This window comes from Hyla sarda, chromosome 3, assembly GCF_029499605.1.
Source record: "Hyla sarda isolate aHylSar1 chromosome 3, aHylSar1.hap1, whole genome shotgun sequence".
Lineage (NCBI taxonomy): Eukaryota > Metazoa > Chordata > Amphibia > Anura > Hylidae > Hyla > Hyla sarda.
This window is the reverse complement of record NC_079191.1, coordinates 361,663,185-361,685,815: the sequence shown is the minus strand read 5'-3', so window position 1 is coordinate 361,685,815 and position 22,631 is coordinate 361,663,185. Positions and strand designations below refer to the sequence as shown.

The window sequence follows — 22,631 nt, the reverse complement described above, 5'->3', positions numbered from 1 at the left end:
TAGAAGAGTGTACAAGGGTGACAGGGGGCAAAGGGGGTGATAGAGTGGTGTACATTGGTGACAGAGTGGTGGTGGGGTGGACAGGAGTGTACATGTGTAACAGGGGTGTAGAGGGGTGTTCATGGGTGTTGAGGGGTGTACATGGGTGGCAGAGGAGTGTAGTGGAGTGTACATGGGTGACAGGGGGGTGTAGAGGAGTGTACATGGGTGACAGAGGGGTTTAGGGGGGTGACAAAGGGGTATAGAAGAGTGTACATGGGTGGCAGAGGGGTGTAGAAGAGTGTACATGGGTGACAGGGGGTAAAGGGGGTGATAGAGGGGTGTACATTGGTGACAGAGCGGTGTTGGGGGTGGACAGGAGTGTACATGGGTGACAGGAGTGTAGAGGAGTGTACATGTGTAACAGAGGGGTGTAGAGTGGTGTACATGGTGACAGAGGGGTGTACATGGGTGACAGAGGAGTGTAGAGGAGTGTACATGGGTGACAGATGTGTGTAGATGAGTGTACATGGGTGACAGAAGGGTGTAGGGGGTGATAGAGGGGTGTGCATGGGTGACAGAGGGATGTACATGGGTAACAGTGGGGTGTAGAAGAGTGTACAGGGGTGGCAGAGGGTTGTAGAGGAGTGTACATGGGTGGCAGAGGGGTGTAGAGGAATGTACATGGGTGACAGAGGGGTGTAGAGGAATGTACATGGGTGACAGATGGGTGTAGAAGAGTGTACATAGGTGACAGGGGTTTAGAGGAGTGTACATGGGTGAGAGGGGGGTGTAGGGGGGTGACACAGGGATGTAGAGGAGTGTACATGGGTGACAGAGGGGCGTAGAGGAGTGTACATGGGTGACAGAGGAATGTAGAGGAGTGTACATGGGTGACAGAGTGTACATGGGTCACAGGGGGAGTAGGGGGTGACAGAGGGGTGTACATGGGTGACAGAGGGGTGTAGAGGATCGTACATGGGTGGCAGAGGGGTGTAGAGGAGTGTACATGGGTAACGGGTGTACGGGGTGACAGAGGGGTGTAGAGAGGTGTACATGGGTGACAGGGGGCGTAGGGGGTAACAGAGGTGGACAGGCGTGACAAGGTGGTAACAGAGGGGTGGACAGGGGTGACGGGGGGTGGGGTTGGACACGGTTGAATTGGGGTAACAGAGGGGTAGAAAGGGTACAGTACCTTAAGCAAGCTAGTACGGGAATCCGGCGCAGCTTGCAGTTCGGCATCTTGCCCTCTTGGGTGTAGCAGGGCACCATTTTCGGCGTCATTCCCTTTTCTTCTCCATTTGGCCCGGCCATCATGACTATTTCTTCCAGACACAATTCTTCACCATTAAACCTGCAAAACAAACCTATTAGACTTTTTTTTTTTTTACATGGGTGACAGAGGGGAGTAGAAGAGTGTACATGAGTGACAGGGGGCAAAGGGGGTGATAGAGGGGTGTACATTGGTGACAGAGCGGTGTTGGGGGTAGACAGGAGTATACATGGGTGACAGGAGTGTAGAGGAGTGTACATGCGTAACATAGGGGTGTAGAGGAGTGTACATGGGTGACAGGTGACAGACGGGTGTAGAAGAGTGTACATGGGTGACAGAGGGGTGTAGAAGAGTTTACATGGGTAACAGGGGTATAGAAGAGTGTACATGGGTGGCAGAGGGGTGTAGAAGAGTGTACATGGGTGACGGGGCAAAGGGGGGTGATAGAGGGGTGTACATTGGTGACAGGAGTGTACATGGGGACAAGAGTGTAGAGGAGTGTACATGTGTAACAGAGGGGTGTAGAGCGGTGTACATGGTGACAAAGGGGTGTACATGGGTGGCAGAGGGGTATGGAGGAGTGTACATGGGTGACGGGTGACAGATGGGTGTAGAAGAGTGTACGTGGGTGGCAGAGGGGTGTACATGGGTGTAGAAGAGTGTACATGGGTGACAGAGGGTTATAGAAGAGTGTATATGGGTGGCAGAGGGGTGTAGGAGATGTAGGGGTGTACATGGGTGACGGGGCAAAGGGGGTGATAGAGGGTGTACATTGGTGACAGGAGTGTACATGGGGGACAAGAGTGTAGAGGAGTGTACATGTGTAACAGAGGGGTGTAGAGCGGTGTACATGGTGACAGATGGGTGTAGAGGAGTGTACATGGGTGGCAGAGGGGTGTACATGGGTGACAGAGGGGTGTAGAAGAGTGTACTGGGGTGGCTGAGGGTTGTAGATTAGTGTACATGGGTGGCAGAGGGGTGTAGAAGAGTGTACATGGGTGACCGATGGGTGTAGAAGAGTGTACATGGGTGACAGGGGTGTAGAGGAATGCACATGGGTGACAGAGGGGTGATAGATGGATGTACATGGGTGAGAGGGGGCCATAGGGGGGGTGTACATGGGTGATAGATGGGTGTACATGGGTGACAGAGGGGTGTAGAAGAGTGTACAGGGGTGACAGAGGGATGTCGAGGAGTGTACATGGGTGACAGGGGCGTAGAGGAGTGTACATGGGTGACAGGGGGCGTAGGGGGTAACGGGTGGACAGGCGTGACATGGTGGTAACAGAGGGTTGGACAGGGGTGAAAAAGGGACAGAGGAGGGGGGTGGACATGGGTGACGGGGGGAGGATGGACATGTGTGACGGGGTTTGACAGGGTTGAAATGGGGTAACAGAGGGGTGAAGAGGGTACAGTACCTTAAGCAAGCTGGCACGAGAATCCGGCGCAACTTGCAGTTTGGCATCTTCCCCTCTTGGGTGAAGCAGAGCACCATTTTCAGCTCACTGCGTCCTGCAGGGGGAGGGGGACACTGGAGGACGCTGTGAGTCATAGGCGCGCAGGCCAGGGCGGGAAATTTAAAATAAAATGAAAAATTCACAGCAAAATCCCTCGGCACCCAGGTTGGGTGATACCAATTTTTTTTTATATAGTTATTTCATTTTGTTTTTGTTTGTTTATTTATGAAAAACTACCCAAAAACTGTACCCCAGAAGTGGATCAGGGTCAATAATACCATTAATCAAAGGGATATGCAGGAGGTCACTAATCCCCTTATTCAATTCCCACCCCTAAAACATAGCTTTTATTAAGCACATATAAAATATATGAAATTGTGAGTCACTTTAAAATCACAGTCTCTTAGTGTGGTATTTTGTATATGTGTGTGTGTATGTATATAAAATATATATTTATAGAGAGAGATATACATACACATGTATAAAGATATCACTATTTCATATATTTTATATGTGCTTAATAAAAGCTATGTTTTAGGGGTGGGAATTGAATAGGGGGTTTAGTGACCTCGGGCATGTCCCTTGGTCAATGGTTTTCTGTTCTCTCCTTTTTATGGAAAAAGAGGGGTGATTTTATATTTTATAAGTGGAGGGGCTTTTACATCATTTTTCATTTTTTAAGTCACCATTGTGGACCTTCATATTCGATCATTAGGTTGCCTTCACTGTATAATGCTGTGCCTATTGCATAGCATTATACAGGGTCATCAGTGGCGGGAATGCAATGGTGAAACAAGTCTGACCCATTGAGGCCACACCTCAGAACTTACAGCACTCTAAGAATCTGCTGCTGACATCTTGTGGCCAGAATCCACCTGACACCTACTAAGGAATTTTTGCCCTAAATGACATGTCTTTCTATATACAGTGCTAGAGAATATTTCGACACATAAAACAAGGAAACCCAAGTAATAAAATATATTTATTTAGATAGAAAAGTCACAAGGAAGCAGCGTCACACAGGACAACAGGTGCTAGCATGTGCATTTTTTTTTACATAGATAGTGTAATGACTCCCTCTTGCAAATAGGTGCAGTTGCAGTATGTAGGCAAAGAAACAGGACTTTTCAAATCAAAGTTCAGTGTTTTATTCACACTTGGCACACAGCAAAGTATTTAAATGCAGAACCAAGGAAAACGTAACAAAAGTCCACCAATATTCCTTAGGTGTTTGTTCACACCTGAGAACATGCCATGCGGCATCAAGCAAGTCTTTCCTAGGCCTCCAGGCAGAATGTTCACCAGGTTCCAACCTTGGAACAAACGCAGGGAAGAACTCCACATGCAGCTCTCTCTGTCAGTTTGAGCTGCAACTAGCAAACCCCACTCAGCTGGTGAAGCAGGCTGCCTTTAAGGCCAACAAAAGGCGGCCTGGATTGTGGGGAATGACCCCCACCCTGCACTTGGTCATTCCCAGTAAGAGCAGTCCCGGATTGGCCTTCCAGCCATACTACAGCCATAGTGTCAGACTGCATTGCAGCACAGACACTGAATAAATACCAGCTCTTACTTCACCAAGGCCAGGAGCCTTGGTGACACATATCACCCATCAACCACCATGCCCTTCACCTTCTCACGATGGATAGATGGATAGATAGATATGAGATAGATAGATAGATCTATCTATCCATTTTTTTTTTTTTTTTTTGGGGGGGGGGGGGGGGGCGGGAGGGGCTTTTCCAGGGGGGACCTATCACTCCTAGTCAGATGGTGCGGTATCATCTGCCGAAAATAGCTCTACTGTAACATAGTCACATAATGCTTCATCTGGTGTCAGGTGATGTTGTTGATCCTCTAATGCTCCTACTAATAGAGGCACTGTCAATGGATCAATTCTCACGATGCTCTTGGCGTCTATCATGTTCCTCTTGGTTGTCGTAGTAAGAACCTAAGAAGTGAAAGAAGAGCCGGACATGTTGTAACCATTCATATTCACTGACCTATAAAGGCCCTAGACACAACAAAGCTGCTACATGTGAACAAGACCTTGTAAATCTGGATTTCATATACTGACCTGGAAGTCCCAATATAGCAATATCTGGCTTATACAGGAGCATGCTAATACAATCCACTCCAGGATAGTCAATGTGATTCTTGAAGACTGAAAATAAGACAGAAATATACATTTGTCTTTGTCCATTTTTGTCTTCCATTTTTTTCACCATGCAATGGTGGTAATAACTGGGATAGGGATCCCAAAACCATGTGAAGAACTTCGCCCTCTGTGGTAGAATATACATACCTGTGTGCAGTAGTCACTTTTACAGGTATATACTGCACTCATTTTACAGGACAACCCTGAAAGGAGGACATATATAGGAAAATAACCTCAACCCTACAGAATGAGGTCATATTTTAGTAGAAAAACACTGGTCACAATTTCACGGTGGACTACAGAAGTGACAAGATAACACAGCTCCACCACCATCAAGGGCAAAGGACAGAACATAAAAAGTGGTGTCTGAAAGGATTTACTGGAGTTCCCTTTAATCCCATAACATAATATAGTGAATTGTAAAGGATACGGCTAATATTAGCCAGCAAGATGATCACCGCCAGCACCGTGGTAGTAATGCGCCTACATTTGCGGTCCCTGGAGCCTGGGTACAACTGAGTTGCCACAGATATTCCTCCGTATATGATTGTACTTGATAAAACCGCAAGGCAGCTATTATTGAGCATTGGTGAATCCTAGAGGAAAACAAAGAAAATATGACATTTCACAATATACATTTCCTGTCCTAGATGACATATTAACAGACAACACATATAGCTGATTGCGTGCACGGAAAACAAGGCATGTTTTTGACTACCGTGCGGGGGATTGGATACCAGAGCGGGATGGGAGGGACTTTATAGGTATATTATGGCCACAGGTATGCATTCGAAGTACGGCCGTCATCAGTGCCGCACGCACAGTCCACAAGTGATCCTTTTTTTTACACAAGAGCAATAAGTCTGCAACATAGACATTGACTGTGTTTGAAGAGAATGTGGTTGACACAAATGCAATGAGTTTAAAATGTCCTGGGCAGGACTAACGTGAATGGAAGCTTCTTACATTCCAAAAAACGCGCTAATGTACTAAGGTACAAATGACTGTGTGATACAAATTGTGTCTCTATCTACGATAAGCATTGATTAACGCACTGATGATGGTCTATATGAATGTGTGGTAGGAACTGTGCCTTTAATAAGAGAAATAGACACTGGCTATGATGCAGTAGATGGATTTCAGTAGACAAATTGTCTTGGATTGGTGTGATTAACACAATATGACTGTTTAATCCCAATAAGTGAAGTTTGTGCAATGATGCATATTTACATGAACATTACTATTGTTAATTGAATAAGCAGAATATATAATACACACTATACAGTGCATATTGGAGACTGTGAATGTGTTGGACTGATATTGAGTGTCACTGATCACCGAATACCGTGTATACTCGAGTATAAGCCGACCTGAATATAAGCCGAGGCCCCTAATTTCACCCCAAAAACCCAGGAAAAGTTATTGACTCGGTGGGGATGGTTAGTCGTTGCGGGCCGTCCATTTTCACCGGGGGGGGGCCCTCTTCTCCGCTCTGGGCCTGGCCCTGGACTAGTGACGTTGCCTTGACGATGATGCACAGGGACGTGCATGCGCGTCACTGTGCGTCGTTGTCAAGGCAACGTCACTAGTTCGGGGCAGGCCCGGAGAAGAGGGCCCCCGCGGGTGAAAATGGACAGCCCGCAACGACTAACCATCCCCACCGTACGGTCCCTGCAGCATAGATGGCCCAGACCAGCTCACCCTTCCTTCCCACTGAGGGGAGGTGAGTAGAAAACTAAACGGGGTGTCTGGATGATGACGAAGGCCGTCGTGGTCTTCAACCTTCGGACCTCCAGAGGTTTCAAGACTACAGCTCCCAGCATGCCCGGACAGCCGATGGCTGTCCGGGCATGCTGGGAGTTGTAGTTTTGCAACATCTGGAGGTCCGCAGGTTGAAGACCACTGAATAGGGATTGACAGGCGGAGAGTTCACCCGAGTATAAGTGAGTGGGGCGTTTTCAGCATGAAAAATCGTGCTGAAAAACTCGGCTTATACTCGAGTATATACGGTATATATGAAATAGCAAAAATCTGCAATAATATGGAATCTGCTTAAAACCCACTGCATGTATACTCGTATTGCTGTGGTCACCGAAGATCCATAAATCAGTCATAACACAATTATAGGAATCATATGGATTATATTGGCCAGGACGGAAATCAAGCTCCTCCCACCTCAATCCATGTATAACATATACCATGTGGAATAGGAGCCTATCTAGTCTACATCCACTAAACGAAGTTGCGGAATTAATCTAGTGTGGACAGGGTTTGATATAAGTACATCTACTATCCCACACACGACTATTAGGAAGAGGACTGTGTTATCCCTAATAACTAAAAGAGGAATAACTAAAAGAGGATTTGGGGTCTATTGAATAACTAAAAGAGGATTTGGGGTCTATTGAAGGACATTTGAAGACGGCTCAAATATATCTTTGTGAACTGTTGGCGACACATTTTTAATACTTTGATATATTTTTTCACCTATTTGGAATTTTTCTTATTTTTAGAAGTGTAATAAAAGTTATATTTTAGAGGTTCCCTATTGGTCAATATTTTTGTAACACATAAAGCTCCATATCATTATACACCATTAGCAGATATATCATTGTGCTGGATATTCAAAGGTGTATTCCAGGAAAAAAAAGAGGTTTGCTATGGGGATTCGCTCCTACTCTGAACAGCTCCCGAGACAGCGTCATCAGAGAGCAGTTAGACAGAAAAGAACAACTCAACTTCAGCAGTTCATAAGTACTGGAAGGTTTAAGATTTAGAAGTAATTTACAAATCTGTTTAAGTTTCTGAAGCCAGTTAATATATATATATAAAATAAAGTTTTTTCCTGGAATACCCCTTTAATATCTGCCAGTGGTAAGTATCAAGGACAATCCTACATCTGCCAATGGTGTTATTATATTATCTATATTCTTATACTGGGCCTTATGTATCATTGTGAGGGGGTGTGAGCTCAGGCCCATTCTGTCCCAAGACCTACAGATCAGCAGGTAATCTGAAAATACATGGCCCCAGCTGTACTGCTCTTCTCCTGGGTAAGGGGGCTTCATAGGTGACCAGCTAAGGGGCCCTAACATCACGGAATCTGTATAAACAAACCTGTAGAAATGGGGTTATCAGGTTTCCGATGCACATCATCCACCCGAATGTCAGCATCCATGTTTGACAGGTGACTCTACAAAAGCTTCTCTTCAGAGCCTGGATCTCCATCGATTTGTAGACGACATACACAATACCGGCCTCTGAAATCCATATACAGAACAGTCTATAGATGGTATATATACCACACAAAGCATATACATGTCTGAAGATACTAATAATGAGAAAATATACAGGAGATAGAGATTATAGAGAAAAGTTGTCTGAAAACGTGCTGAAGCTGTCATGGCGGCCATGTTAGTAGTTACTCAAGCAGTGGCACAGCTATAAAGGCGGCAAGGGTCACAGTTACTCTCCTGCCACTACACTATATGCTGTGGCCTGTGGCTGCAAAAATGGGTCACACAGACCCATCAGTGCAGTACTTCGTTTCAGGGGTGGACTGACGGGAGGCTCGCCCACACTAACCTGAATACCTAAGCTTATAGTGTGGGTGACCCTCTTTTTAACGTTGCCTCTCTTATCCCATTACCTGCAGCTGTTCAGAAGATATGAGCAAACTATCTACATGCTATTCCTGAGAATCTAGCAATAAGGAGCATTCCCAATGGGCTTTTAACAACAATAACAAGTCTTCACTTCGGCTGTTGGCCCTGCCCCTATAATATTATTCACTGCTAGTTGGGCCCGCCCCTGCATTAATATTCACTGCTCCTCGGCCCCGTCCCCTTCATTACACCATCCCTGTACACTTCTCCCTCCCACCGATGTGTACGCAGAGCTAGGACCCCAAGACCAGGCCAAAGCTTTCCCATGCTCCTGAATGGCTAAAATGTGTCAATACTAAGCAGATCATGTGCCTTTCAGGAGCTTGGGAAAGCTTTGTGTGACCCTGTAATCATTACAAGAACATGAGCCATTACAGGCTGCTGAATGGCACATGATTGGCTTAGTACTGACACATTTCTGGCCATTCAGGTGCCTAAAAAAAGCTGTATGACAAACCCTGTAATGACTTATGCTACTGTTATCATTACAGGACCATGAGTCATTACAGGGTCTGTAACACACAGCTTCCACATGCTCCTGAAAGGAACATTTGCTTAGTATAGCAACCACATGCCCTCCACTGCAGAGATTAATATATGACTTCTGAAGCTTGGCTGTGGATAAAGTAATCCAACTACAAGCAGATATGCCATTCAGGAGCATGGAAAAGTTAGGTGACAATATCTGACCCAGCTTTTCCATGCTCCTGAATGGCATGTTTGCTTACATAGGCAAAAGTTCGGGGGGGGGGGGGGGGGGGTTGTTGATGGGCTTGGTCAGGCGGGCCCAGGCTAAAGTTTTGCACCCATGACACTTTAACTACGCATTTGTACTCAGGATGGCACTATTAATAATTCCTATAGATACATTTAGTGCACTTACCTAGCAGAGTAGATACTGTGGACACTATAGCCAGCACGATCGATTCGGGATAATATTCTCCAGTGTCACTGAGGAGACATAGATTCCATATATAACATTATCAGAGCTCTGGGCCAGTCACTAGTAACGAGGGCCGGTCACTAGTAACGAGGGCCGGTCACTAGTAACGAGGGCCGGTCACTAGTAACGAGGGCCGGTCACTAGTAACGAGGGCCGGTCACTAGTAACGAGGGCCGGTCACTAGTAACGAGGGCCGGTCACTAGTAACGAGGGCCGGTCACTAGTAACGAGGGCCGGTGACTAGTAACGAGGGTCGGTCACTAGTAACGAGGGCCGGTCACTAGTAACGAGGGCCGGTCACTAGTAACGAGGGCCGGTCACTAGTAACGAGGGCCGGTCACTAGTAACGAGGGCCGGTCACTAGTAACGAGGGCCGGTCACTAGTAACAAGGGGGAAGATATTAGACGATGGAATGGTGTATTGTAGGATTCCCACCACTGTCCCTATAGAGTCTCCTACCTGATGCTGATGATCCCTGTTTGGTAATGACCTTGTATGATGGTCATGGTGAAGGTGGTCAGGACACCCACGAAGGTCCATATTGCCCAAAACAATGGCAGGATAGCCAGGGTTGGGCTCGTCATATTAGAATAAGAAGTATATATCACTCTCAGAAAAACTAAGCGCTTTCAATCTGAACTAACAGAAAGTGAAGAGTTTTCCTATATTGTGCAGTGGTATAACCGACCACCATCTGTGATGTCATCAGGTTCTATTGATGATGTCACATGTCTTTGGCTGCTGGTGTATTATAAGTATTCAAATTATCCATACAACAAATCTGTATTATATATGGAAATATCACAAATAACCCCTAATATAAAGTTATCAAAACTACCTACATGAAGAATTCTTGTGATACTAAGGGCTGCAGAGGAGATCTGTTCTCTACTACTGCCCACTGCCAACACGAGATGTCTGTGCCCCACAATGTGCCCTATATGAGAGCTCCGACTTCTCTACAACCCCTCACAAAAACCAACTTAGAGGACGTCACCAGCTTTTATACTTTGTAGGAATTACAAAACTTATACTTATGACCCCCAAAAATGTTGGTTTAATAGGTGAAGGTTTTGGCCGCATTGGACATCCCTCCAGCACAAAAGGGCAGGACCATTTCATTTACCATATAATGTATTGAGAAATATAAAAATAATAATAATAATTTGTGGGGTGGAATGAAAAAAGGTAGAAAACCGCCATTGTGTAGGTTCGTTTTAATATAAAATAAAATAAAGGATGTATCTGTACTCTTTGGGGGGAGATTTATCAAAACCTATGTAGAGGAACAGTGGTGCAGTTGCCCATAGCAACCAATCTGATCTCTTTCATTTTTCAGAGGCCTTTTCAAAAATGAAAGCAGCGATCTGATTGGTTGCTATGGGCAACTGCACCACTCTTCCTCTACATAGGTTTTGATAAATCTTCTCATTGGTGTCTATACAAAATATGATCAGTGAAGGGTTAATGGAAATAAATAACAGTTAACACTTGGAGACAATGAGCGGTGGCTGTGTGGAAAGTAATTCAGAGCCCTTGTGGTTTCTAATGACAACAACACCATTTGGTGTAAAATTGAGTGCTGGTTATACAGAGCCAAACGTGTACAGTGAAATAAATGAGTAAACATTAAGGATTTGTGCAATGTTCTGCAGAGAAACCTTGGGTCCAGGCATTTATGTGTTACCCTGACATGTACCATCTACCTTAACATTATTGCAGGTTCACTTTACTGTCATGGCAGTAGTACAGGGCAGTGCCATCTTTGAACAGGATAATGTCCTGCCACACTGGACAATTGTTTAAAGGGGTACTCCGGTGGAAAACAATTTTTTTTAAACAACTGGTGCCAGAAAGCTAAACAGGTTTGTAAATTATTTCTGTTTAAAAATGTTAATCCTCCCAGTATACTTATCAACTGCTGTATACTCCAGAGAAAGTTGTATTTCTTTATAGAGTTCTTTCCAGTCTGACCACAGTGCTCTCTACTGCCACCTTTGTCCGTGTCAGGAACTGTCCAGAGTACAAGCAAATCCTCTTAGAAAACCTCTCCTGCTCTGGACAGTTCCTGACATAGAAAGAGGTGTCAGCAGAGAGCACTGTGGTCAGATAGAAAATAACTACACAACTTCCTCTGGAGCATACAGCAGCTGATAAGTCCTGGAAGGATTAAGATTTTTATTATAGAAGTAATTAACAAATCTGTTTAACTTTCTGGCACCAGTTGATTTGAAAAAAAAAATTCCACTGAAGTGCCCCTTTAAGAACGCTTTGGGGAACATGACGAAGGGTTGAACATGTTGACTTGGCCTCCAAATTCCTCAAATGTCAGACAAATCTAGAATTTGTAGGATGTGCTGGAAAAACAGGTCCAAACCATGGAAGTCACCAGTTAAAGTGCATCTGTTAGGGTGCATTTACACCACGTTTTGGCAATACGGCAGCCGGATCCGGCTGCCGTATTGCCAAACGTGGTGTGAATGCACCCTTACACCTTTTGGAGTTGTGACACTTTATGATAGGGGTTAACAAACATCTTGGGAAGTTCAGGTTTCATGCAGTCATGTATACAGAGCATTCACAAGGTTCTCAGACCCTTTTAGGCCCCTCCTCCATTATTCTGCACTCAGCACCCCATAATGACATAGTAAAAACATGTTAAAAATCTTTCTAAGGCTGCATTCACACCACGTTTTGTACATACGGATGCTGGATCCAGCAGGGGGAGGGGAAAACCAGGCGCTCCCGTACCCCAGCCGGATCAGCCCCTGACTCCATTTACTTTAATGATCCGACCGGAGTCAAACGGTGACTCCGGTCGGCTCAGTTTTGACCCGTATGCGGTTTCCTGACCGGACCTAAAACCGTAGTATACTACGGTTTTAGGTCTGGTCCAAAACCGGATACGGGTTAAAACTGAGCCGACCGGAGTCACCGTTTGACTCCGGTCTGCTCATTAAAGTAAATGGATTCAGGGGCTGATCCGGCTGGGGTACGGGAGCGCCCGGTTTTCCCCTCCCCAGCCAGATCCGGCACCTGTATGTAAAAAAACGAGGTGTGAATGCAGCCTAATTTATCAAAAAGGAAAAAACGAAAATCTCACAGTGACATAAGCATTCATACCCTTTACTCAAGACTTAGGTGAAGCCCCTTTGGCAGTGATTCCTCCAGTCTTCTTGGGAATGAGGCCACAAGGTTTATAAACCTGGATTTGGGGATTTTCTGCCATTCTTTTCTGCAGATCCTCTCAAGCTCTGTCAGGTTGGATGGGGACCGTCAGTGGAAGACATTTTAAGTTCTCTCCAGAGATGTTCAAATGGGTTTAAGCCAGGGCTGTGGCTGGGTCACTCAAGAACATTCACAACCTAAGCATAGGATTGTTTTAATATATTTTTTCTGCACTTTTTTTTTTACACCGACACCGTCCACCGTGCTAGATCATAAACATCCAGACATTGCAAAACTCCCATCATGTCCTGACTGCCAAATGCTGCTTGTTTTTGGAAAAAATTCAGGTAAAACTTTGTACATAGGCTAATAACATCCTTATTCCCCGTCTCAGACTCTAGCACACACTTCCAATTACTGGCTTTTATGAAATAGGCCTATAAAACTAAAGGTGTGTTCACACATGCAGATTTTTTTATACAGTATTTGAAGCCAAAGCCAGGACATGAATTTAACATTTTCAGATTGTCTATGGATGTTACTGTGTCCACCATGTTTGTAACATTTCTTATCATCTGTTTTATTTTCGCAAGATGGTGAGAATTTTAAATATTAGCCATCAATAAATAATAGAATTTATTTATTCTTGGAATTTGGCATATTCTGATATAGTAGTTAATATACTGTAGCTATTATTGTCATTTTACAGTGTGCCAAAAGATTTGAGGAAATAAAAAGTAGCGGGACATCACCTGTAGACAACCAGTATAATCCACTGCTGGCTACAGGAGGAACACCTTTGGAAAGCCTGGCCACGTATATCAAATCTTCCCTGCTTGACCCAGCTGAAGAACCTGAGGATGTGGCAGCAGGACAGGGTACAAACCCTATTACAGGTAAACTGCATTCTGTAAAACTACATACATTTGCAGGTCACTTTATTAGATTAGGGGGGGAATTTGTGTAAGTGGGTAAGTAACTGGCTCAGTGATAGGAAACAAAGGGTGGTTATTAATGGTACTTATTCTGATTGGGTGACTGTTACTAGTGGGGTACCACAGGGGTCAGTCTTGGGTCCTGTTCTATTTAATATATTAATTAATTACCTTGTACAGGGGTTGAATAGTAAAGTAGCAATCTTTTGCAGATGATACTAAACTCTGTAAAGCGTTAAACACAATAGAGGACAGTGCACTGTTACAAATGGATCTGGATAGGTTGGAGGTTTGGTCTGGGAAGTGGCAGATGAGGTTCAACACTGATAAATGTAAGGTAATGCAGATGGGGAAGAAAATTCCAGGCTGGGACTATGTATTAAATGGGAGAACACTTGTGACAACTGACATGGAAAAGGACTTAGGAATCTTAGTTAACAGTAAATTTAGCTGTAGTGACCAGTGTCGGGCAGCTGCTGCCAAGGCAAATAAAATCATGGGGTGCATCAATAGGGGCATAGATGCCCACGACAAGGAAATATTTCTACCACTGTACAAATCACTAGTCAGACCACACATAGAATACTGTGTACAGTACTGGGCACCAGTGTACAAGAAAGATATAGGGGAGCTGGAGAGGGTTCAAAGACGGGCAACCAGAGTAATACAGGGAATGGGAGGACTACAGTACCCAGAAAGATTATCAGAATTAGGGTTATTTAGTTTAGAAAAGAGAAGGCTTAGGGGAGACCTAATAACTATGTATAAATATATCAGGGGAACGTACAGAGATCTCTCCCATGATCTTTTTATACCCAGGACTGTATCTATAACAAGGGGGCATCCTCTACATCTTGAGGAAAGAAGGTTTCTACACCAGCACAGATGGGGGTTCTTAACTGTAAGAGCAGTGAGACTATGGAACTCTCTGCCAGAGGAGGTGGTCATGGTGAACTCTGTAAAAGAATTCAAAAGGGGTCTGGATGCATTTTTGGAGAGTAATAACATTACTGGTTATGTATACTAGATTTATAGGGACAGAACGTTGATCCAGGGATTTATTCTGATGCCATATTTGGAGTCGGGAAGGAACTTTTACCTCGAGTATGAGGTTTTTTTTTCCTTCCTCTGGATCAACTCAGTAGGGATTCATTAGGGATATGGTTGACATTAGGGTTGAGCTCGATGGTCTTTTTTCAACCTTATTAACTATGTTACTATGTTAGATACAATACACCCTGTTCCAAATTATTATGCAAATTATATTTTTCCAAAGTATTATGCAAATTATATTTCCCGAACGGAACAGCCACTCAAGCACAGCCGGCACCTCAGGACGCAATGATCTTATACTTTTGTGGACCTGATGAAGGCGCATGTGAGTGCCGAAACGTGTTGTTCAAAAATATTTCAATAAATTGTCCTGGTGCAACCGTGGTGTTTTGAGTCCGTCCTTTGACAGCAGGAGCGCTCTACAAAATTCCCCACTTTTATCTACCAATTCTTCCTCCATTATTCCGTACCCTAAGGGACACGGATAGGGGAGGTAGAGCTGCACACTGCATCCACTGATCTCTACCCACACTTCCCAACAGTGTTGGGCTTACACTGTTGCATCTTCTCAGCAGGTCGGTACAGCACATTAGGTGAGGTGATGGGTCCCCCTTTTCCACCTAACGACACCATACGAGAGAACACCCCGTTTTTTTGTCTTCTGTGTTCTATTATTTACAGTGTACAATACACTACACCAGTGTGTCCCAACCAGGGTGCCTCCAGCTGTTGCAAAACTACAACTCCCAGCATGCCCGGACAGCCAAAGGCTGGGAGTTGTAGTTTTGCATCAGCTGGAGGCGCCCTGGTTAGGAAACACTGCACTACACAGACCTCCCTGTTTCCTATCGTGTTTTTTTTTTTGTCCCTGCTTTCTCCCTTCTGTTCACACACATCGTATAAGGTGGAGATTTTTATGCTGATGGTTTTATGCTACAGACATGTACTGTATACAATGCAGACTTCATACCATTAAGTAAATGATAAATTCACTTAGCAGCATAAAATCTGCAGCGTATACCGTGCATTTGCTCAAACCCTTAGAGAGGTGTCTGATCAGGCCTAGCTCACAGCATCTTAGGACCATTCATTTCCCATTATAGTGACCTGTATGGCAATAAATAATGCAGGACCAAGGATTTCTGAACAAGGATAAAGAAGTTCTAACCTTTAGTTATATATTTTAGTAAAAGCTGCATAGTCTTCCTCTTCTGCTATGTATTAAACCTTCTTCCTTCCTAGATGAAATGAGAGCAGTTGCTCTACTTGCCGTCTGTATAACCCAGTATGCTACACAGCTCCTTATTTCATATACAGCAGTTACATAGTGTAACATGACAATTCTATTTCTTGTATTTAAGGAAGACCTGGTGCTGCTTCATCTAGAAAGTGTCCTCCAGAAAAAAGTAAATCACCTGCTTCCACGGACCAAGAGAGTACAGAAGGAAACCAGGGGTATGGAAACTTTACGTAGTTTCATGTCCTAGCAACGTTGTGTTTAACTATGTTTCAGTGAATAGTTATATAGGGCCTATGTCTGTGATAACATCTAGGATCTGTATGCAAATTCCCCTAGTGTGATATGTACAACACAAATAGAGAAACACAGCCGCACATCCACCATTTGTATTTTGATCTACTTACTTCTCAGCAGAATTAAAAAACAAACAGGTTGTTAGTATACATTTTGATCAAAAAGTACAAGTCCACTCGCCACATCAAAGGCCACCAAGTCAGATTGGGGCCCTAACCTAACACTGGCGTAGTGCCGGGCGGCGACCACTGCCTCCGCGACACCATGCCCACATGGGGAACGACCTAGTGGTCAGGCAACCCCACTGCTGCCCAACCAAGCCCCTGGCTTTGGGCCACTCCACCCCACAGACAAAGAATCACAGAAACAATGGCCACCACAGAGAACCACACCAGTGTGACCACTTACCATGTGCTCCCTGCCAGAGGGCTGGGAGAATGGAAGGAGGAAACCCTTATACAGTCTCCTGCTAATTAAAAACTCCTGGGCCGAATGGGTGGAGTGGAGTGCTGGCCATAGAAGAAGGGAAAGGCTACAAATGTACAACACAAATAGAGAAACATAGCCGCACATCCACCATTTGTATTTTGATCCAATTTCTTCTCAGCATAATTTAAAAAACCAACAGGTTGTTAGTATACATTTGTATAGATTGTTAGTATACTTGGTAGGTATTCACATTGGTGTGGTTGCACTGCGGTGGTCATTGTTTCTGTGATTCTTTGTCTGTGGGGTGGCCCAGAGCCAGGGGCTTGGTTGGGCAGCAGTGGGGCTGCCTGGCCACTGGGTCGTTCCCCCTGTGGGCATGGTGTTGCGGTGGTGGTGGCCGCCACCCGGCGCTACGCCAATGTTGGGTCAGGGACCCACTCTAAATAGGTGGCCTTGACATGGTGAGTGGGCTTGTACTTTTTGATCAAAATGTATAATAACAACCTGTTAGTGTTTGAATTTATGCTGAGAAGCAAGTAGATCAAAATACAAATGGTGGATGTATGGCTGTTTCTTTTTCTCTTTGTGTTTTACACCTATAGTGTGATAGTTGTGTATAAAGTAACCATAAGTAAATGTTGAGAAAACTATTGATGCCAATAGCAGCCTATAAATAAATATTATAACGTCATCTGTTTAACCCCTTAAGGCTTGGGGGGTTTTCCGTTTTTGCATTTTCGTTTTTTGCTCCTTGCCTTTAAAAAATCATAACTCTTTCAAATTTGCACCTAAAAATCCATATGATGGCTTATATTTTGCGCCACCAATTCTACTTTGTAATGACATCAGTCATTTTGCCCAAAAATCTACGGTGAAGCGGGAAAAAAAATCATTGTGCGACAAAATTGAAAAAAAACCGCTGTTTTGTAACTTTTGGGGGCTTCCGTTTCTACGTAGTACATATTTCGGTAAAAATGACACCTGATATGTATTCTGTAGGTCCATACGATTAAAATGATACCCTACTTATATAGGTTTGATTTTGTCGGACTTCTGGAAAAAATCATAACTACATGCAGGAAAATTAATACGTTTAAAATTGTCATCTTCTGACCCCTATAAGTTTTTTATTTTTCCGTGTATGGGGCGGTATGAGGGCTCATTTTTTGCGCCGTGATCTGAAGTTTTTAACGGTACCATTTTTGCATTGATATGACTTATTGATCGCTTTTTATTCATTTTTAAATGATATAAAAAGTGACCAAAAATGCACTATTTTGGACATTGGAATTTTTTTGCGCGCACGCCATTGAACGAGCGGTTTAATTAATGATATATTTTTATTATTCGGACATTTCCGCACGCGGTGATACCACATATGTTTATTTTTATTTTTATTTACACTGTGTTTTTTTTATTATTGGAAAAGGGGGGTGATTCAAACTTTTAATAGGGGAGGAGTTAAATGATCTTTATTCACTTTTTTTTTTCACTTTTTTTTTGCAGTGTTATAGGTCCCATAGGGACCTATAACACTGCACACACTGATCTTCTATGTTGATCACTGGTTTCTCATAAGAAACCAGTGATCAACGATTCTGCCGCATGACTGCTCATGCCTGGATCTCAGGCACTGAGCAGTCATTCGGCGATCGGACAGCGAGGAGGCAGGAAGGGGCCCTCCCGCTGTCCTGTCAGCTGTTCGGGATGCCGCGATTAGCCGCGGCTATCCCGAACAGCCCGACTGAGCTAGCCGGGAACTTTCACTTTCACTTTTAGCCGCATGGCTCAGCTCTGAGCGCGCGGCTAAAGGGTTAATAGCGCGCGGCGCCGCGATCGGCGCTGCGCGCTATTAGAGGCGGGTCCCGGCTTCACTATGACGCCGGGCCCGCCGTGATATGACGCGGGGTTACTGTGTAACCCCGCGTTATATCAGAAGAGCAGGACCAAGGACGTATCGGTACGTCCTTGGTCCTTAAGGGGTTAAAGGAGTACTGCAGTGTAAGACCCTTATCCCCTGTTCGCAGGATAATAAATATAAAGAGAGAGAGAGCTATAGAGATCATAGAGGTAAATTGAGAAGGGATGGGAGAGAACAATTTGCTCTGCAAGAGTTAATTGTACTTGTAATGTGCAAGCAGTCTCTGTTGCACGAACCTGGGCCCCGAGTGCACACGCGCAGCATTCTTAGCCGGAGAGCTGTACTCTGAGGCAACAAGTAGCGCAGTGCACATGCCCAGCCAATGATTGGCTCAGTCATGCACACTGGAGCGATGACGCTGATGAGTATGGTGAGATTCTCGGGCAGACCGCAGAGAGTGTGCCACAAGTCACATGAATGGTGGTAGCATCCTGGAAATGATTGTTACAGGCCATTTAAATAGAGGTTGGGAACAAGTGTTAGTAAGTAGGAAGAGACAAAACCGCGACTGAGGGTAGCGGTGGCGATCAGGAGTACCTTCTAATGGTTGCGACACTATATTATTGGTATGACTAATCTATGCATAGACTGCTAGCAGAATTCCGACGCTGAATTCCGTTCCACTTGAAGAATGAGCAAGTTCATTCTTCAAGCGGAATCCGCTAGCAGAAATCAATTGAAGTCAATGGTAAAAAAAAATTCCGACCGACATCGTTTTCGCGCGGAATTCGTGCGCAATTTGCGTGGAAATGGTTGAAAAACCCTTCACTTCTTTCACCCCCATTTCCACACGCAATTCCACGCAAATTGCGCGAAAATAAAATTCTTTTTTCCGCCCGTAAATTTTTCGGCGTGAATTACTCTTCATTTACTCCGTGTGAACGCACCCTTATAGGTACAGGAGGTGAATATAAAAGGAAGACTGCCTTCTGAGTTGTGGCGCCCTGCACTCTGAGTTGTGGCGCAGCATAACTTATATTTAACCCTGCGTTTGCTGTGGTCTATACCATTAACGGGTATGCATAGCTGTGCGGCAGAACAGATTGCAAGCCTTTAAGCAATACACTATCTACTGTGTTTCTCCGAAAATTGGACCGGGTCTTATATTAATTTTAGCCACAAAAAACACACTAGGGCTTATTTTCAGGGTAGGGCTTATTTATTTATGGTACGGTATGCACATTGAACAACATGGCGGTTCCACGGTATTTACACCCCCCCCCCATTATCATCATGTGATATGTGCAGCTCTGCCCCCCCAACGTCGTGGTACTTACTAATCATTTGGCAATCATCTCTGCCCCCACTGCCAAATAATTATCAGCCGCTGCGCTATATCTATTCCTGTGCCCGGGCTGCAAATATTAAAAAACAAACTTTAACTTGCCTTCGTCCTCCGTTCCCTCGTTGCTAAGGCCGGCTGAGCCGACTGTCATGTAAGAAGCCGGCCTGCTCCTTACATGACAGTGTGCTCAGCCTATCATCGGCCGAGGCGGGACATCGCTGCGGCCAGTGATAGGCTGAAGGCTCTGTGACGTCCCAACACCAGGACCGCAGCGATAACAGTGGAGGGACCATGAGGCCGGTGCCTTGGCAACGGAGGACGAAGGTAAGTTAAAGTTTGTTTTTTAATATTTGCAGCCCGGGCATTGTCTAGGTCAGTGGTCTTCAACCTGCGGACCTCCAGATGTTGCAAACATTGCAGCCCACCCCGATAATCCAGCTAGGGCCTATTTTCGGGGTAGGTACTATTTTCGGGGAAACATGGTAGTGTTCCTTTATTTTATAGCACTTTATCTCGGTTATTTCATCCATATGTTTAGTCTACCATTGTGCTTTGGTTACGGAGGACACCCTGTGACCCACTCTTTGTGATACCCGGCATATATTCTGGATGTCCTGTACTGATCCATCTCATATGATTTTATGATTGAACGGTTGTTAATAAAGATTTTTGCTCTGATATTGGCGTTGCTCTAATTCTTTCTTAGTATGCTAGTTATGTAAAATGAGTATGATTTTTATCATCATTTTATCATCTCTCAATAGGAGTACCCCAAAAAGCTTCTGCATGCAGTATGTAACAGTCAGTGAGGAAGCCTGGACTGGGAGAGGTTCTAGACAGTATTGATAAATAAGGCCTCTGCTTGACTAATATTCATTGCTTAGTTCTATTTAATAATTATAAGTTGTCTAGTATAACTTTATTTGTCATATTTACAAAGGCATGACGTTTAGTGCAAATGCTTCTGTGGTTGGCTCTGCTTTTACAGGCAATAACGTTTTACAGTCTAAAAAAGAAACCACCAAAAATTGTAACAGCAACATGAAAGTAATGAAAATGTACAAAAACTTTATTAGCAAATCCATGTTATAAAACCATTAAAAAACAGTGTGAAATAAGAACAATGCACATAGCTGGATAGATGACAAGCAGTACAGGCACAAATATAAATATGAATGAAAAACATCCAAACATGAACCACATCAATAAGGGCAAATCTGAATTACAGGTTTACATACCTGTATTTTAGATTTGCCCTTATTGTTGTGGTTCATGTTTGGATGTTGGGGTACGTATGGGTCCTACACCCATATGTATGGCCATTCTCAAGGGAATCTCTCGGCTTTATGTGGCACAAACTACACCTCCTTGCCCCTCCTTGATTGATGTACAGGGCTTTGTTTGTTTCTCAAAGAATGGTTGGAGGTTACGGCAAGCGAGGAGGTGTGGCATTTGAGCAGCTTGGCACCATCTCCTTGACACTTAACTAAGAAATAAAAACGTAATTTTATAAGTGTGGCAACCACCATCAGCTCCAGGAAAGGTGCAGTTTGTTTTTATACTGTGGCTAAGACATGGAAAATATCTACTAATGATAGAAGAGATATTGATCATGAATTAGTAGCTTACTTTCTACATTGGATAGACCAATGTCAGTCTGTAGGAAAGAGGTATGCCAGCTCCCACCAGTCAGGACATGGTGAGGTCTGGGGCTCCAAAGTGATTTGTGTCATTGCCAAAAATAAGAATTTACTTGATCATTTTGTCTTTCATTCATCTCCTGAATCCAGTAAAAGATTAAAATGGAAAGTGGAGCAAGGGAGGCTTCTTTCTGGCCACTCTACCATAAAGCCTAGATTGGTGGATTACTGCAGTAATGGTTGATCTTCTGGAGGTCTCTGCCATCTGTACACAGGATCACCTCCCTTACCAAGGCCCTTCTTCCCTGATTTTAGTTTGGCGGGGCAGCCAGCTCTGGTTGTTTCAAACTTTTTTCTTATAGAACAATGGAGGCCACTGTACTCTTAGTGTAGTGGATTAGTGTGTACTAACAAATACTTATATTAAATGTCTATTTTTCCTAAACTGCATATAGAGATCCCCACTGAACTAAACTGCTCCTTCCCCCTCCCATCGAGCATCAAAGATGGCGCTGGAATGTAGCAGAGATAAGAAATGCTTCTCTCTAGAAGAGTATGCAGAAGGAGATTTGACCAATAAAGTGCTTTTAACACCCAATTCACACAACCCATTTTGCAGACATCACTATCATCTATATAAAACCTTGTACAGTTTTTTCTGGATAATAAAGAAAGTGTCATCTCGGCTAACAGGTGTCTGGGTGGCCTTTCCTAGTGTGTGCACCGCTTCTGATAAAACTAATCAGGAAGGGGGCAGATCTTCACTGGGTACAACCAGGATCTATTTCATTAGGAACTTCCCGTGCAACAAAAATATCCCCTACTCTAGATTTGTGACACCACACAATCCTGTCTCTGATCTCTACAGGCATGTTTCCTGTCTCTGATCTCTACGGGCATGTTTCCTGTCTCTGATCTCTACAGGCATGTTTCCTGTCTCTGATCTCTACAGGCATGTTTCCTGTCTCTGATCTCTACAGGCATGTTTCCTGTCTCTGATCTCTACAGGCATGTTTCCTGTCTCTGATCTCTACAGGCATGTTTCCTGTCTCTGATCTCTACAGGCATGTTTCCTGTCTCTGATCTCTACAGGCATGTTTCCTGTCTCTGATCTCTACAGGCATGTTTCCTGTCTCTGATCTCTACAGGCATGTTTCCTGTCTCTGATCTCTACAGGCATGTTTCCTGTCTCT

At 44.2% G+C, this 22,631-nt stretch overlaps 2 protein-coding genes across 7 annotated transcripts in view; one reads left to right on the top strand and one right to left on the bottom strand.

Annotated features, from left to right (window-relative positions):
* LOC130362734 (SANT and BTB domain regulator of class switch recombination-like) overlaps nt 1-22,631 on the top strand; it is a 96,850-nt gene that overhangs the window by 40,376 nt on the left and 33,843 nt on the right. For 4 of the 6 annotated variants that reach the window (XM_056567670.1, XM_056567672.1, XM_056567671.1 and 1 more), the window contains exons 4-5: nt 13,351-13,537; nt 15,991-16,084. In XM_056567670.1, the coding sequence (XP_056423645.1) occupies nt 13,351-13,537; nt 15,991-16,084 (281 nt within the window). Of the gene's footprint in view, nt 1-13,330; nt 13,538-15,990; nt 16,085-20,579; nt 20,628-22,631 lie in introns of those variants that run through there. The other 2 variants (XM_056567673.1, XM_056567674.1) reach the window with 2 other exon arrangements.
* On the bottom strand, nt 3,660-10,112 carry LOC130362741 (DNA damage-regulated autophagy modulator protein 1-like). Its single transcript, XM_056567690.1, has 7 exons — nt 9,933-10,112; nt 9,413-9,480; nt 7,982-8,124; nt 5,295-5,460; nt 5,012-5,067; nt 4,784-4,870; nt 3,660-4,657 (listed from the first exon to the last, which is right to left on the bottom strand). Exons 1-7 carry the CDS (start codon nt 10,055-10,057, stop codon nt 4,469-4,471), a joined length of 834 nt encoding a protein of 277 aa, XP_056423665.1. The 5' UTR covers nt 10,058-10,112; the 3' UTR covers nt 3,660-4,468.